This window comes from Monopterus albus, unplaced genomic scaffold (genome assembly GCF_001952655.1).
Source record: "Monopterus albus unplaced genomic scaffold, M_albus_1.0 scaffold9.1, whole genome shotgun sequence".
In the NCBI taxonomy this organism is placed as follows: domain Eukaryota; kingdom Metazoa; phylum Chordata; class Actinopteri; order Synbranchiformes; family Synbranchidae; genus Monopterus; species Monopterus albus.
Window position 1 is genome coordinate 731,564 of NW_018127889.1, and position 14,660 is coordinate 746,223.

The 14,660-nt window shown below is 44.8% G+C and overlaps 1 protein-coding gene across 1 annotated transcript; it reads left to right on the top strand.

Annotated features, from left to right (window-relative positions):
• The first annotated feature begins 3,490 nt into the window (after positions 1 to 3,490).
• Positions 3,491 to 8,980, top strand: mycn (MYCN proto-oncogene, bHLH transcription factor). Its single transcript, XM_020588410.1, has 3 exons — positions 3,491 to 3,606; positions 3,986 to 4,631; positions 6,902 to 8,980. Exons 2-3 carry the CDS (start codon positions 4,007 to 4,009, stop codon positions 7,645 to 7,647), a joined length of 1,371 nt encoding a protein of 456 aa, XP_020444066.1. The 5' UTR covers positions 3,491 to 3,606; positions 3,986 to 4,006; the 3' UTR covers positions 7,648 to 8,980.
• The last annotated feature ends 5,680 nt before the right edge of the window (positions 8,981 to 14,660 follow it).

Here is a 14,660-nt window from a genome sequence, read left to right on the forward strand (position 1 = left end):
AGAAGAGGAGACATTAAGCAGACAGTACCGTGCAGTACCCTGAGCTGCTGTAGTTGTCTGGTGTAGCTTCATACATGGACCATGGATTTCCTAGCATTCTGTCTATTTTAAAGCAATTTTGATAAACTACAATTATTTTAAAATCAATCTGGAGGATTCATATACTTGACAGCATGTGTTGAAACACCAAAATATCAAATAAAATATGACCCAGTGGTTAAAAATGAAAGAAAAACTATGGAGTTTTTGCTGAATTACACTGCTTCAGACTAACAGGTGCTTCTGTTATGTTGTCCACACCCTGTAGATCAATGAGGCTGGGCTTAGTAACAGATACACCACTCTGTATAATGCTGTTCAGTTTAACAGCAGCGCAACCTCCAACATGATCATACAGCTAAGGAAGGATTTATTAAAGCAACAATCTGTAACTTAAGGCAACACCAGCATGAAACTCTAAATCAACCCAGCGCTCCCTGCTCCGCTATGCTCTGCTACAGTGCAATCTGCTCCGCTCTGCCCAGCTCTTCAGATATTTGCCGTTATGAAATTACAATAAATGAGAATGCAGCAAATCTTAATGAACAAGCAGAAATCATCTCTGACCGGTTAGAGAGGTTAGTTGTGCTAAAAACCTTTTAGAAGCTCATCTCTCTGCACTGCTGTCAGTGCTATTCAATGAGTCTGGGTCACAGGAGGCTTCGACAGCACCTCTCCACATTAAGACAAGTTTCTACAACAAGAATATCTGAAAAAAAGTTGCATATTGTAGCTTTAAAATATATAATTTAAACTATTTCTATGAATGATGAGGAAATCCAATTATACAATACAAAGATTTATGTTTTATATAAAGCATAAAATTGTCAATTTCAAAACTCCTCATCCTCTGGAGTACTGTCATTGTTGAGAGAGGAGATGGTAGAAAAGAACCAGGAGCTCAGAGAATGAGACGCACAGCTTATGAATATGTGTCACATCACAGGTGAGCTGAGGTTATGGGATGACGTTATGTTGTATTTACTCAGGAGAGCTGCATCCCTGAATGTTTACACTAAGAACAAAACATCTACACACCCACAGCAACCACAAACACACAACACACCCTTAACATTGACAGGATGTGCAAATTCTTTGAGCCATCACAGGGAATCTGATGTCGCTGTAGTCAGCTGCACTCACAACATGCTCATCTCTGCACCGTCCACTGGGGTGACCTCTGAGTCTTTTATCAAAACTGCCCCACTTGCTTATCCATCTATATCCCAGGCATGCAGAATTGACCTACAAAACAACAGGCAAAGACCCTAGCACTGTTCTACTTCTGTGTGTTTTTATGGACTTTATCCACAGGCAGTCGCTCTGACAGCAGGGTCTCTTTAACATGAGGCAATAATAATATAAATGATTAAGTTGTAGACACCTGGAAAGTGTGTTTTCCATTTACTTCCTTGCATGTCATACCAACATCTGAGTAATTTCGGTGCACATCAGTAAAGTGAAAATGCACAGTTTGTGTTTGTGCACTTGTTGTTTTCAGCCTCTTTTCTCTATGCCAAGCCACTCCACAGCAGCATGAAGCCAGGGGTTTCCTATCCATCTGCTTATTGTCATTAAGTGTTTACTCTGCAGCTCCATAGAGTTTCCTGTCTTCACCCGATCTGCACTAGACAAAAAAAAACAACTTTCCCTTCTGTTCTCACTCCCACTCTCCCCGGTTTCACTGCAGAGGAAGCTGTTGCTTCGGTTGAGGGTCATAGCTGAACTCTAGCTGGAGAAACAGTAAAAGAGACGATGGACTGTGGGGAGTTTCTGACTCCCAGACCATGTCCCCGGTTCCCGGGAGCTGGCTAGAAAGTCCCAGGGAACTCCCTGTTATTCCAAGTTTTTGGGTGAAACAGCTGCAGATTCTCACTTTTCACTGGCTGTATTTGTTTGAACTCAACCCCAACCACAAAAAGAAGGAAAGAGAAAGTAAAAAAAAAATCCCCATGCAGTGTTTCTGGTATCGAATCACATTGTTATTAAATTCATAAATCTGGATTCTGTATTTTGTAATCACATTTATCACAGGTGGAAGGACTGTGTTGGAATAATCCTACAAAGAAATAAAATTAGTCTTTAATATTTTTTTCTTTAAAAAAGCACAACTCAAATGATTAAATATCATTTTCACCGCCTTCCATTGTCTGATAATAAGAGGAATTATTCTGCTCTCAGCTCCCGTTCAACTGGAATCCGTTTTGTTGAAGTTTTTCCTGAATAAGTGGATATCAGGGGCTCAGTGTGCGCCTGTGACTGTTTGCATAATTACAGATGCTCCATTCCTCCTGAGCCGTCACTGGAAAAGAGAATGGGAATGACTCCAGGCTACAACCACCGCTTGCGGTTACGTAACATGCTCTTCTCAGATCCTGTAGTCTCCCGGAGACAGCTGAAAACTGCTCCGTCCTGCATTTCCTATTGTCTGATTAAAGGCTGCTCTTTACAGTTAAAGCCATGTTTGTTGTTTTATCCAAGTGGCATTTCTCCCCTTTCATTTAGGAAAAATCCACTCTGCCTTTGTCTCTCTGGGTCGCTTATTTAGGTGATCGGGGTGCGCGTCTGCTGCTGTGTTCTCTGCGTCCGTATGAGGGCGCACTGAGCCATACTTGGTCTCATCCTGGGACGCTGGTGGCCCTCAGACAAAAGAGAAAAAGATATTTAGAGCTCTACAGGAGAGCGCGAAGAGGGCAGTGGGGTTTGATGAGTTGGAAAACATCTTTACACATCGTTTTAAATGACTGACACTCACACGTGTATCCATAGTGAGACTGGTGCCGTAATTATCACTTTCATACTGTTTGGACTTGAGAGTGTTTCAATATTTGGACGGATCAGTGTGGATTTTTACATGGGGTGTTTTAAAAAGATCCACCAACATGCCATTGAAAATCTTTCCAAACAAAACAAAAAAAAATGTTACAGAATAAATAAATGTTTAAGTATGTTTGCCTTTGTGGGGTTAATGGTTCAACAGCTGTGTCCTTCATTTGGACTGTTCAGCATTCAACCTGCTGCAGTGCTCTTGGGCAATCTGAACAAGACATCACATCACTAACAGTTCCGCTGCTGATTCTGGCTTTAACAGTTATGGGGGAGAGAGAAAATGCAGTTTGCCTGAGGCTATCAATAATATAGATTTTCTTCTTCCTTTCCTTCCTCACACATTTTCTGTCCTTCCTTTGTTTTCTTCTCGTCTCCTTTGTTTCTGCCTTTCCCTCGTGCTCTATCTTGCCCCTTTATTTTCTTCTCTTGCTTTCGTTTTTGCTTGCAATGTTTAGGCTATTTTCTCGATTCACCTTGAAAGAAAGCTTGCAGCCAGCCTGTCTCCCGCGCCGCATCAACCCCAAAGCCCGACTGTACCACCCCCCGAGCCCGGGAGGGAGGAGTTTGCTTTCCTCCTGTGGAACTGAGTGTATAACACTGTGCTGCGAGCCACAACCTGTGTTAGAGGGTTGTCTGTGCTCCCAAAGTTGATGACCGCTTTAAAGCTGGTGTCTGTATTACTGATTGCGAGATAGGAGAAAATTTGGTTCGCACATTATCATCCCGCGTCAGGACGAGGTGAGCATCTTCTCACAATGTGTTATTATTTTCTCGTTTCCGCCCCCCCCACATAAAACCTCAAGTCTCAACCATTTCATTTTCTGGAAATATGCTTTTTGTGTCCTAATAACATTTTATGGTTTGTTTAGTGAACGTTGAGCCAATGTGTAGTGTTTGGACATTTTATGCAACATGGCATTTACGCACATTCTCCTGTGAGAATTCAGTGGTTTTTAAACCTCACATAGGAGTGAGTGTGGAATTTAGACTGTGTCTGTGTGTGGGCTTTGACTTCTGCTCTTTATGTTCTACACTGCAGTTTTCAGGTGTGACAGAGGAGAGAGTTGAGAGAAACGCTCTTTCACACTGTAGACTAAAGTGTCTTTTGTTCCTCCAGGTTTAACGACTGAGGGAGAGAATGCCGGCGAACAGAGGTAAAAACTCCGATTTGGAGTTTGACTCATTACAACCGTGCTTCTACCCGGATGAGGACGACTTCTATTTCTGTGGTCCCGACTCTGCACCACCGGGGGAGGACATCTGGAAGAAATTCGAGTTGTTGCCCACTCCGCCCCTCTCTCCGAGCCGGGCCGCGCTACCGGGGGAGCCGGCGATTGCCTCCCCGGAAGCAGACCCCCTGGGCTTCGGCTTAGGGGACCCTCTGGACTGGGCTTCTGAGCTGCTGCTCCTGCCCGAAGACGATATTTGGGGGGCATCCGACGATGGGGACCTGTTCGGCTCCGCTTTGGATACTAACCCCAACAGCATCATTATTCAGGACTGTATGTGGAGTGGCTTCTCGGCCAGGGAAAAGCTGGAGCGGGTTGTCACGGAGAAACTCGGCAAAGCTATTTCCACAGCCACCGGAGGTGGCAGGAACGTGTGCGTCAGGACACCGGAGGTGGTGAACCGCAGCTCGGTGTCAGTGTGTGTGGACCCCACAATAGTATTTCCCTTCCCCGTCAACAAGAACAACTGCAGCAGGGACTCATCCGGGACAGTAAACACATCCACAACACACAGGAACGCTCCCAGTGACTCCGGTAAGAATCTGAAGATGTGCCTTTGTTTTCGTTTTTAGGAAACAATGATGGCAAGAAAACCTCAAACAATAAAATATAACATTATTATTATCATTATGATTAGTAGTAGTAGTGGTAGTATTACTACTACTACTACTACTACTATTAATATTATTATATCCCTATTTGAGCTTGTTCATATGACTGGTCCAGAATCGGATTACCTCGTTACATTCCACACACACATCCCCCCCCCCCCGCGCGCGCGCGCACACACACACACACACACACACACAAGTTGCTGCGTGACACACTGAACGAGGTTTATGTAATCAGCAGGCTCTTCATCCGGCAGATGGCAGTAAAATGGGGAATTGTGTGCCTTACTGAACTCAGTTGGCCTATGAGCCAAACAAAAAGACACCACATGCACACACACTGACTGCAGCCGGACCTTGGTGTAGGAGGGGAAGATGAAAAGGTGTTCAGTAATGTGATGAAGTGATAAAGTGCCTGGTTCACACAGCGCCTAGAAAGCTTTCATTACGCATGGATTAACTGACAATTTGCGCACAGTGGGTGAAAAACGTTCTCTTATTTTAGACCAGGCGCACAAATTGCCACGTTAAGTTCAGCTCATAACTGAAATTAGCCAGTGGAAAGAACACAACTGATACATTATAATGGCATAAGGAAGTATACAACAAAATCATACACGGGTTCCCATTTTCTTTTCAGGAATAATGTAGGGTGCAGTTATGTGTTTATTGTGCGAAATTACTGCTGTGTGTGTTTAATCAAAATAAGTGTTCATCTCCCATCTATTGCTGCCCATGAGTTCCCTAAACAAACACTCGCGGGTTCTTATCAGTATGTTTTCGCTGTGAAACAGTAGTACAAAGGCCTCCAGCTTGGCACAGAGGCCAGACTCAGTCAGCCTTGCCAAACACCTCCTCCACTGCGAAGAAAAGAGGACAGAGGAGGGCATTGGCCGCTTCTTTTAGGGGGTGACAGCTTTGAACAAGCGCTCTATCCCGACAGCTGTCTCCCTGGCGCCGCTCCAAGTCCGAGGCTTAGAAAGGGTAGTGGTCCGATCGCCTGCCGCCTCATCCTCCAGCTCACAGTATCGCTTCAATGCGCTTCCTCCGCTGGCAGCGTTAAGGGGCGTTATTCTGTATGTTACACGCGTTCTTTACTTTCTCACTAGAGACACAGACTGTAAAGGTTACAATGAAGATTTATCTCTATTGAGAGGCCAGTCTTCGGATCAAAGAGGCCGTGCCAGGAAACAAGGGACCCCCACCACTCCAAAAATCAGCTGTACAGATGTCAGGACTTGGCAGAGATACTTGGATAGTTCTCCTAGACAGAATACTTTATACCTAACTTTAGGGTAATATTTTATTTCCCCAGACAGGAAGGTGTGTGCTCTTTCTTCTACTTAAACTCATCCCAGACCCGGTAAATGAGCTGAGTGAAAAACCAAACAGCTAAATCCCAGCGTCACATGTGGCAAAACCAGCCACGCCCCCACCCAGCTATGCCCAGCTTTGTTTTGATGGCAGCACCAGACTCTGTATGGTGGGTGGGGGGTGGGGGGTGTCTGTGTTGAGCCAGCACCCTGGTGCAGCAGTGTCTGAAGTGGGTTACTGTATAAGCTGTAAAATGCCACACTCTTCAGATGCTCCTGAGCTGATAATGAGAGTTATTATCACAAAGGCATTTCAACTGGGCCTCACACTCTGCCTCATGATTGGCCACTTCCTCTCATCATCAAAGGCGCCAGTCGATGATAAGTCTCAGCTGCTCAGCTCAATTTCAGCACAGTTATTAAAATGAAGAGCTCAGCTGAAAAAGGAATACGATTTTTTTTACGTCACTGTGGAGGCCAAAGTTTAAGTTCTAAATGCCTGCAGTACTATCACACAGTGCTGAACTGATAGAATGAAAGCATTAATGTAAAGCTGCATCGTCTCACTGCAGAGGATTAAGAGAAGTTTTAAAGAAGTAGAGAGAATGAAAGACAGAAATCCAGCCTGTCTGCTTAGTGCTGAGACTGAACGTGTCAACACCTGCAGAGTAGTTCAGCTGAGGAGCGACTGACACTAAGCATTAAAAGGTTACGTGTTATGCAGCGTTCTCGCTCCCACGCTTTCCTCTCTTGATCTCACTCATACATATAGGCGTGCACCATGCTTGTTTGTCACCTGCTGGTACACATATATGACATAGCAGGAATACTTGGCGTGTCAGAGCAATTAAGTCACTCATATTCTGTTTTCTTTTCCCAGAAGAGGAAGATGATGATGAGGAAGAAGAGGAAGAAGATGAGGAGGAGGAAGAGGAGGAAGATGAGGAGGAGATCGATGTGGTTACAGTAGAGAAGAGGCGCTCCACAACCAACAAGGCATCACCCATGACTACAGGCACAGTCACAATCTCTGTGCATCCCAAGAGTCAAGACGCAAGAGGAAGTGTCTCAGGGTCCGGCATGGTGAGTCGGTTCGTCAGCCGAGCGCCTCAGGAGCTGATCCTAAAGAGGAGCTCAGTCCACCAGCAGCAGCACAACTACGCAGCTCCCTCCCCGTACGCTTCAGACGACGACCCCGCCCCACCTCCAAAGAAGCAAAAGACATCAGAAGCCCCACGACCTCCCGTCAGAACCATCTCCTCATCTTCCTCCACATCTTGCAGCTCACTCACCAACATGTCAGGGCCACGCAGCAAGCGCAGCACCAGCGGGGACAGCAGCCCACGTGGAAGTTCCGACTCAGAGGACAGTGAGCGTCGGCGTAACCACAACATCCTGGAGCGCCAGCGCCGCAACGATCTGCGCTCAAGCTTCCTGACACTTCGTGACCATGTGCCAGAGCTGGCGCACAACGAAAAGGCAGCTAAGGTGCTGATCCTGAAGAAGGCCACAGAGTATGTGAGTTCACTAGAAACAGAGGAGATGAGGCTCCAGCAGGAGAAGGACAGGCTCCAGGCCCGCAGGCAGCAGCTTATGCGCAGGCTGGAGCAGGCACGGACTCGCTAACAGGCCACCACTACAACACAGAAACACTCACTGATACTCTGGATGACCCCCTCCTGTTCCAGACCAGTCACCATTAGACACACATACACACATAGGCCTATATGCACATATACATAACCTGCATATCTGTCGTATACATGCACACACAAACACAACACATCTCAGAGGACGTTATCTTCAAATGCTGACACACATACACCTGGAGGAGCAGGGAGTGGAGGGGTGCTGGAGGGATGCTCAGACTTTCACTGCCGCCACTTTTTTTGCACATTTGTTGACGTTAAGAATGTTTAGGGTTTACTTTTTCAATCCAGTCACATTGAGGAAAGTTGGGGGAAAAAAACAGGGAAGGAGAGAGGACACACTTTTTTTTGGTCTGGACCTTCTCTGGTTTTTTTTACCATTTCTATTTGTATCCCTTTTTTTGTACTCACTGTGACACCAGCCTGGAATCATGTGATTCCCACAGGGACGGGTGTTAGAGGGCACTTTGCTTGGAGAGTTCATGTACAAGAAGCAGTGCACACTTACTTTGCCTTCAACCACTGCAAAACGGAAGAGACTATGACAACTGAGACGTTATGGGTCACATAAACAATGCCACTACAGGTTCCCCTTCTCTCACTCCTCTCACACTGGTGCTCAGGCCAAGTCAGTGGATGTATAACTGCGCACCTTGCTAGCTGACACTTTTGTATATAACAATAGAGTACAGAGAAAATACACTCAGATCTGCCTTGTTTTTTACTACATTTTGTCCTCGGTTTTTTTATACGTCTTGAAGCTGCCAATAAGTAGACTGGAAGTTTATATACCTTTAAAAGTACTGTAAGGCCTCGATTTTTGAGAGTCGTGAAACTTTGTAATATAACAATTTATTGTGCTTTTCTTCTCTTTCTCTTTGCATTGTATCATATTACTAATTCTATACACCTTTATGCTTTTAGTGTGAGCCTGATACATACTAAATTTGATACTTATATTTTCGTATGAAAATGAGTTCTCAGTAGATATCACTTTATCTCGTCGTTTTTTTATTCTATCTCAGATATTTTTTTTTGTACCGCAAAGGTGTTCTATCTTCATGTACCTGGCCCTTTTCTTTCTTCCTCTTTTGTTTATATTTGTAACAATCGGGTGCATAAAACTGGGTAAACAAATGTTTTGTTTTTTTTTTTTTAAATGTACATTTAGTGCTGCAACTCATAGCACTTTGAAATACCTCATTTTGAAAAATAAATAGACAAAAACCACATCTCTGTCTTTGTATTGTCACTAAAAACTGCCAGCATCACCTGGAAACCCTCCATCCTTGTATATCGGTCTCTTTCTCTGTTTGCCTCCACATTTCCATATTTGTTTTGTTGATCTCCAAGACTCATCCTGACAAAGAAATAAAGAGTGTGTCTTCTGAATCTCAGCGCCCTGCGGCTATCTCCCCCTCTGTAGCCTCTCACACCCACCCACCTACCCACACACACACACACCAACGCATACTTCAAGTGTGCTGGCGTACACACACTCCTCTATTTCCCTCCTCTCACCAACACAGTTCTTCCTACTGCATTGTTCAGGCTGTTGCCATGGAAACTGGAGCAGCTGCTTAGTGGCAGACACCGAGAGTGAGTCTTTCATTTGTCTGTTAGAAGTCCCTGTATTTCTGCCTGTGTGTGTGTGTATGTGTGCATGTGTGCGCATGAATGCAAATGTCTGTATGTGTGTCTACCTTTTGTCCTGGCCTGTGTGTGGCCCAGGCGCCTGATATCTCCGGCGTTGTGCGCTGCCTGCCATGATGCCAGGACAAGGCTGGATACTGTTTACCAACATCAGCCACATGGCTCTTGCCTCCTCCCCTCTCTCCTCCTTCCCTCTCTGTGCCTCCAGTGCTGGGCCTTAGCCCAAATATGTGCCATTCAGAAGCCTGGCTGGCCGTTCTCTGGAGATGGCTGAAAGAGAAATCTGTTGCCATGGGCTGAGCAGCCATTCAGCACGACAGTATGTTCACAGAGGGTAAGAGAAAGAGACTTGCCGAGAAGGGAATTAACAAGACATAAAAACACACACTGTTGATGACTCTGATTAATCCTTTTTGCCCATGAAAGCAATGACTGCATAAGCACCATATGACAGGATGACCCTGTCTTGTTCAGCAAAAAACAATACGTTACTTAGCGCACAGTTTACTGTACTACAAGATGAATCAAACACCATGCCATGCTCTTCACACTGAACTACTTAAGACTCCCTTCATCCATAAGAGCACTAAGTGAGCCACTATGTAAAAGATGGGTCTACAAGAAGACTGGGTTGAGACGGCGCTTCTCGGTGGGGTAGCGGGGAGGGTGGATTACATTACAGGGGTGTGGTGGTGGGTCTGTTGTCTTTGTGCATGCTTACTGTACATGTCTGTGTATGGGGTAGGAGTGTGTCATGTCTTTGTGTGCGTGTCCTCTCGTGGGACTTCCCCTTACCATCTGCCTAATGGCTTATCCTGCTTGGTTATAGGATGAAAACAAGTTCGTGGACAATAACATCCCCAGTGAAATAGGGCCAACAGAGGCAGTTAGCTTCAGATGGTAAGATTACCTGTGATATTTAATAAGAAACACACACACACACATCATCATAACAGTGTCCAGTGTCATATTTCTCATACTCTCTGCATTAAACATTAAATCATAAACCTCTCAGCTGTGCACACACACAACGCGCTTCCTCTTCAACATCCCAACACACTCATGCTCAAACTACAGTTACGCTATCTGCTCTCTGAAATTAGACTAATTGTTTTACAAGGGAGCTGACGTTCTCCCATATTAAAACAGACATATGGCCATGGCTTTTCCCTGATTAATACCCATTATACTTCAGCCCACTGACTGCCTGGCTGAAGCTGCCCAAACACACACACACACACACCACATCTCTAGTGGGCTTACACACCACAGATTTACATTAAAGCTACACAAGAGATAATGTGCAGTGTTTGTGTTTGTATCATCAGTGTTGAGATCTTCATTACCGCTGTCAATAACTGACAACACTTGCCACAACATTGTTATTGTCCTGTTGGACACCGGATCTGTATTCACCATGTTAACCTTCCCATATGGAGGAAACAATGCTGCCATGCGTGTGTTCATAGACAAGTGTGTGTGTCTGCAATGTGCCCAGCCTCTGCACAAAGGCATGCCCGTCACCCATGCGTCACTCTGGACTCGCTATGGGCTTGTATGTGTTCATGTGTGTGTATGGGAGGTGTCACCATCTGTTGTTGGGTCCAGAGTGGTCACAGGTGCTCCGAAATGGTCTATGTTGAAGTTGTGGTAGGTAGCAGAGGATATAGGGAGGGTATTAAAGGGTACTGGGGAACTCATTGGCTTAGCTAAGTAATATGCAGCCCTGTGGAGCTACAGTAATTGCAGTGCACACAGTGGACAGGGAGACAGGAGAGGGAGGGAGGGAGAGGGAGAGAAAAGGAGGCCTAAGTGTTTGATCAAAGTTTACCAAAGTCTGAGATTTGCATACAGATGGTACTGTAGCACGGCCCCCGGAATACCTTTCCCTCTCTTTTTCCTTTGTCTCTCTCTCCCTCTCTCACACGCACAGACACAAATGTAATAGGGCTTCATTGAAAAATCCATGAATAGCCTTTCAAGAGTGTGTTCTGAGGAAAATGGCCTTGGCTGTACAACACAGCACCTAGAAAAAGAAAGAAAGAAGTAGTAAAGAAAAAGCAAAGCGAGAGAGATAAAAGCTGATAGAGAGGCAAAGATTAAGATGGGATGGAATGAGTGGGAATGGTGACAATAGGGGGGGAAAGAAGAGGAAAAGCTTCTGTTAAGCAATAATTATTAAAACAAATTCACCCAGTACAGTTTACCTTTCAGAAGTCATAAAAAGGACTCTGACAATTCTTTGCTGACTTTCTTTCCTTCGTTCAACCCTTCCACTGCCACATCCTCAGCACATCTCCATTTCTAGTGCCATCATTGTGCAGTACTGACCATGTAAGAGCCGTCCTCTCATGTAGGTTTCTTAAAGGCAATCATTTTGCGGCAGGCTTCTGGCACCGATCAGCTGCGTCAAGTGTCCTCGCAACACTGCTGTAAGCACCTGAGCTCCTACACAGCATGACATCTAACAGTTAGAGCCACAAGCATGTCCGAACCAGTCTGAACGTGTTGCCAGCTGCACTCTGGAGTTTAACATTAGACTCTTAGTTTCATGGGTTTAATGTTTTAATATCAACAGACACCCTAATCACCATGTTACACAGTTTAGCTGTCATTGAAGTCATTTATATAGCACTATTCAAAACAGTATTTACAAAGTACTTTACACAAAGCAGAAGAGACATAAAACATGGATACAAATTTAAAAAATAAAACTAAATATAGAGTTATCACCTAAGGAAAATGCCCAAGAAAAAAACAGTTTAGCCAAACTTCCAGCTACAATTATCTCACTTATCTCTCATACGGTTGTTTTGGTTTCATGTGACAAGATGTTGCGGTATCAGGCCTCCCACATGCACTGAAGAATGAGACAAATTATAATAGTAGCATGATATCAGCATGCACCTTTAACACAACAGCTGAATGGACTGCCAGCTGGATAACTGTCCTGTACTGAGGTAAAACATAGTGACTGCAGACTAATGTTAGAGTTGGCAGACTCCGAGTCTGGAATACAGGTAAAATGGACTCCAGAAGTGGAGTTGGAGCCAGCCCTTATCACTGGGCTAATAAGGTGAGGCGTAGGGCCGGTGGGGGCCAGGAGAGCTGTATAGCCGGGACAGTAGATGCTTGGGCCAGGAGGGGCACAGCCAGGTGAGTCATTGAGGAAGTTGTTCACAGGAAAGCAGAGTAAGCACACTGCCACAGCAAAATGAACACTAAATGAGGAATGGCCAGTAGATGTCAAAAGAAAAGAAGGGTCAACGAAGGCTCTATAGGTGAGCGGAGCGAACTGGCAACGGGCTCAAACTTGCACGCTGTTTAAGTAGGATGTAGCCGAGTACCGAATTGGGAAAAGCTGAGGCAATCAGCCGCGCCGGTGCAGCTCAGCCCAGAATGAGAGGGGAAAGAGGGAGAGGAAAAAGGGTGCAGGCGTGACAACTAACTGTGGAGCAGCGGTGTCACCTCAGGCTTAAGCAGACCTTGCCAGTCAATGTGTTTGAATGCTTAAGCAAAATTTATTTATTTATTTATTTTGCAAGATGAAAATAAATGAGCTAAGAGAAAGATGAGATAAGATGTGGCAGCTACAGTATGTTTTGGTCAGAGCAGAGTTGGATCAACCAATCAGTGAGCAGGATGTGCAGCTTCACACAAAGTGTAGTGGAAAGTTGGGAGGTGTCCACATTAGACCGTCTGCAACCTACTGTACTTTTACGCAAAAACCTGTCTGCTACATAGGTACACATCAACCCCTAACACAGCTACACAGGTGTGGATAAGTCTAAATTAAGCCTGATTTCATTAAAACTTAGATTTTTTGATATTAGGTATTACAGTAGGGATTTTATTCATTCTCAGCAATTATTCAATTTCCGCTGCTATAGATGAGAGTATGTACATAGCTGTAGTAGGTCGTATGCCTTTTTACTACCACGTCACCATGTTAAGATTAGGGGGGCAGCTTTTCCAAAGAAAGCAAAAACTGATAAGGTTTAACAAGTGTCCATTCATTCACCCACTAACCCTTCTGGGGCACGGCTGAAGAATCAGCAACTGTGTACAGTGCAAATCCCCAAATGCCCCTGGGGAGGTGGGGGGTGCACACAGCCTGGACTGGGGGGTGAGAGCAGGATGCACTGGGACTGAGGCAGTGGAGGCGGGTGAGGCACTTTTTGCCTGTTCAGCAAGAGTCTGCCTCCATATCCCATCTAAGAAACAGCACTGACTTTAAACAGGCATCTGGTTTCATTCTTAGGCCAAAATTGAGGAAACTCATTTTCCTGTTCAGATTGGATGAGTCATATTTGAAGCTGCTCAAGAAAAAACACCTACAACAACATAAAAGCTGATTTTTTTCTTCCTTACTAAACATGTGATACATGTGAATACTGAAATTATACTGATGAATTAATCCCTTCTCCTCTTTCTGCTGCTGCTTTCCAGCTGTAGCTGTAAATACAACTACAGTAAAGCGTCTTATTTCACTGGCATATTATGGCTGTTTTAACAGCAACATACCACTCAAGACTGGTCTTTGTAGTGCAAGCAGCAAAGGTTTTACTCCACCTGAAGTCCTACCTACTAATTCCGCTTAGCTGATACAAGGTAAGATTTAATTCTTTCTACCTCGAGGCACTTTGGTCACCAATGTTCTTACTAAATGAACATCATAACATGTAATTAACCATTTGAAATCCTAAAGCTTAGAGAGCAGACAATCAGTAGGCAATCCAGAGGCAAACGAACCTAGAGAACACAGAGGTTACTGAGAGTTTAGGTACGACCTCGCGCTTCGACAGTTATATGTCGGGTTGATGGCGAGCCAGAGTGCAACAGGGCAGAGGACAGAGCCAGGCGGGGTGGGATCCTCCGCGGGTGCCTCGCTGACACATGTGGGACAGAGCTCAGTGGAAATCGGGTTAATGAATTGTATAGAGAGGAAAACGGCAGGGTTGCTCGTCTTTCAATATTCCACCATCATTATCAGTTGGACCAGCACTCATCTGCGCACCACTGGGAGAGGGAGAGACAGGGAGGTCAGTAGGCGGCATATTTAGACCTATGAATAGGATTTTAAACAATAGATCATAGATGTGTGTAAGACAAAGCACCTGCCAGCAAAGTGTCACTGTCAATTTTCAATGGATATAAAAGATGCTTCTGTCTCTTTTTGTGTGTTCATGTATATGATTTACTGTGAATAAGAGTCTCATTTTTGCATCTCCCTGTATGCAGTCTCTCAACTCGCTGCTGTATTTCTTTGCGTGCCTTTGTGCGAGTATATTCTCTGATGAGTATTTGGTCCATAACCAGTCTATTACAGATTTTTTT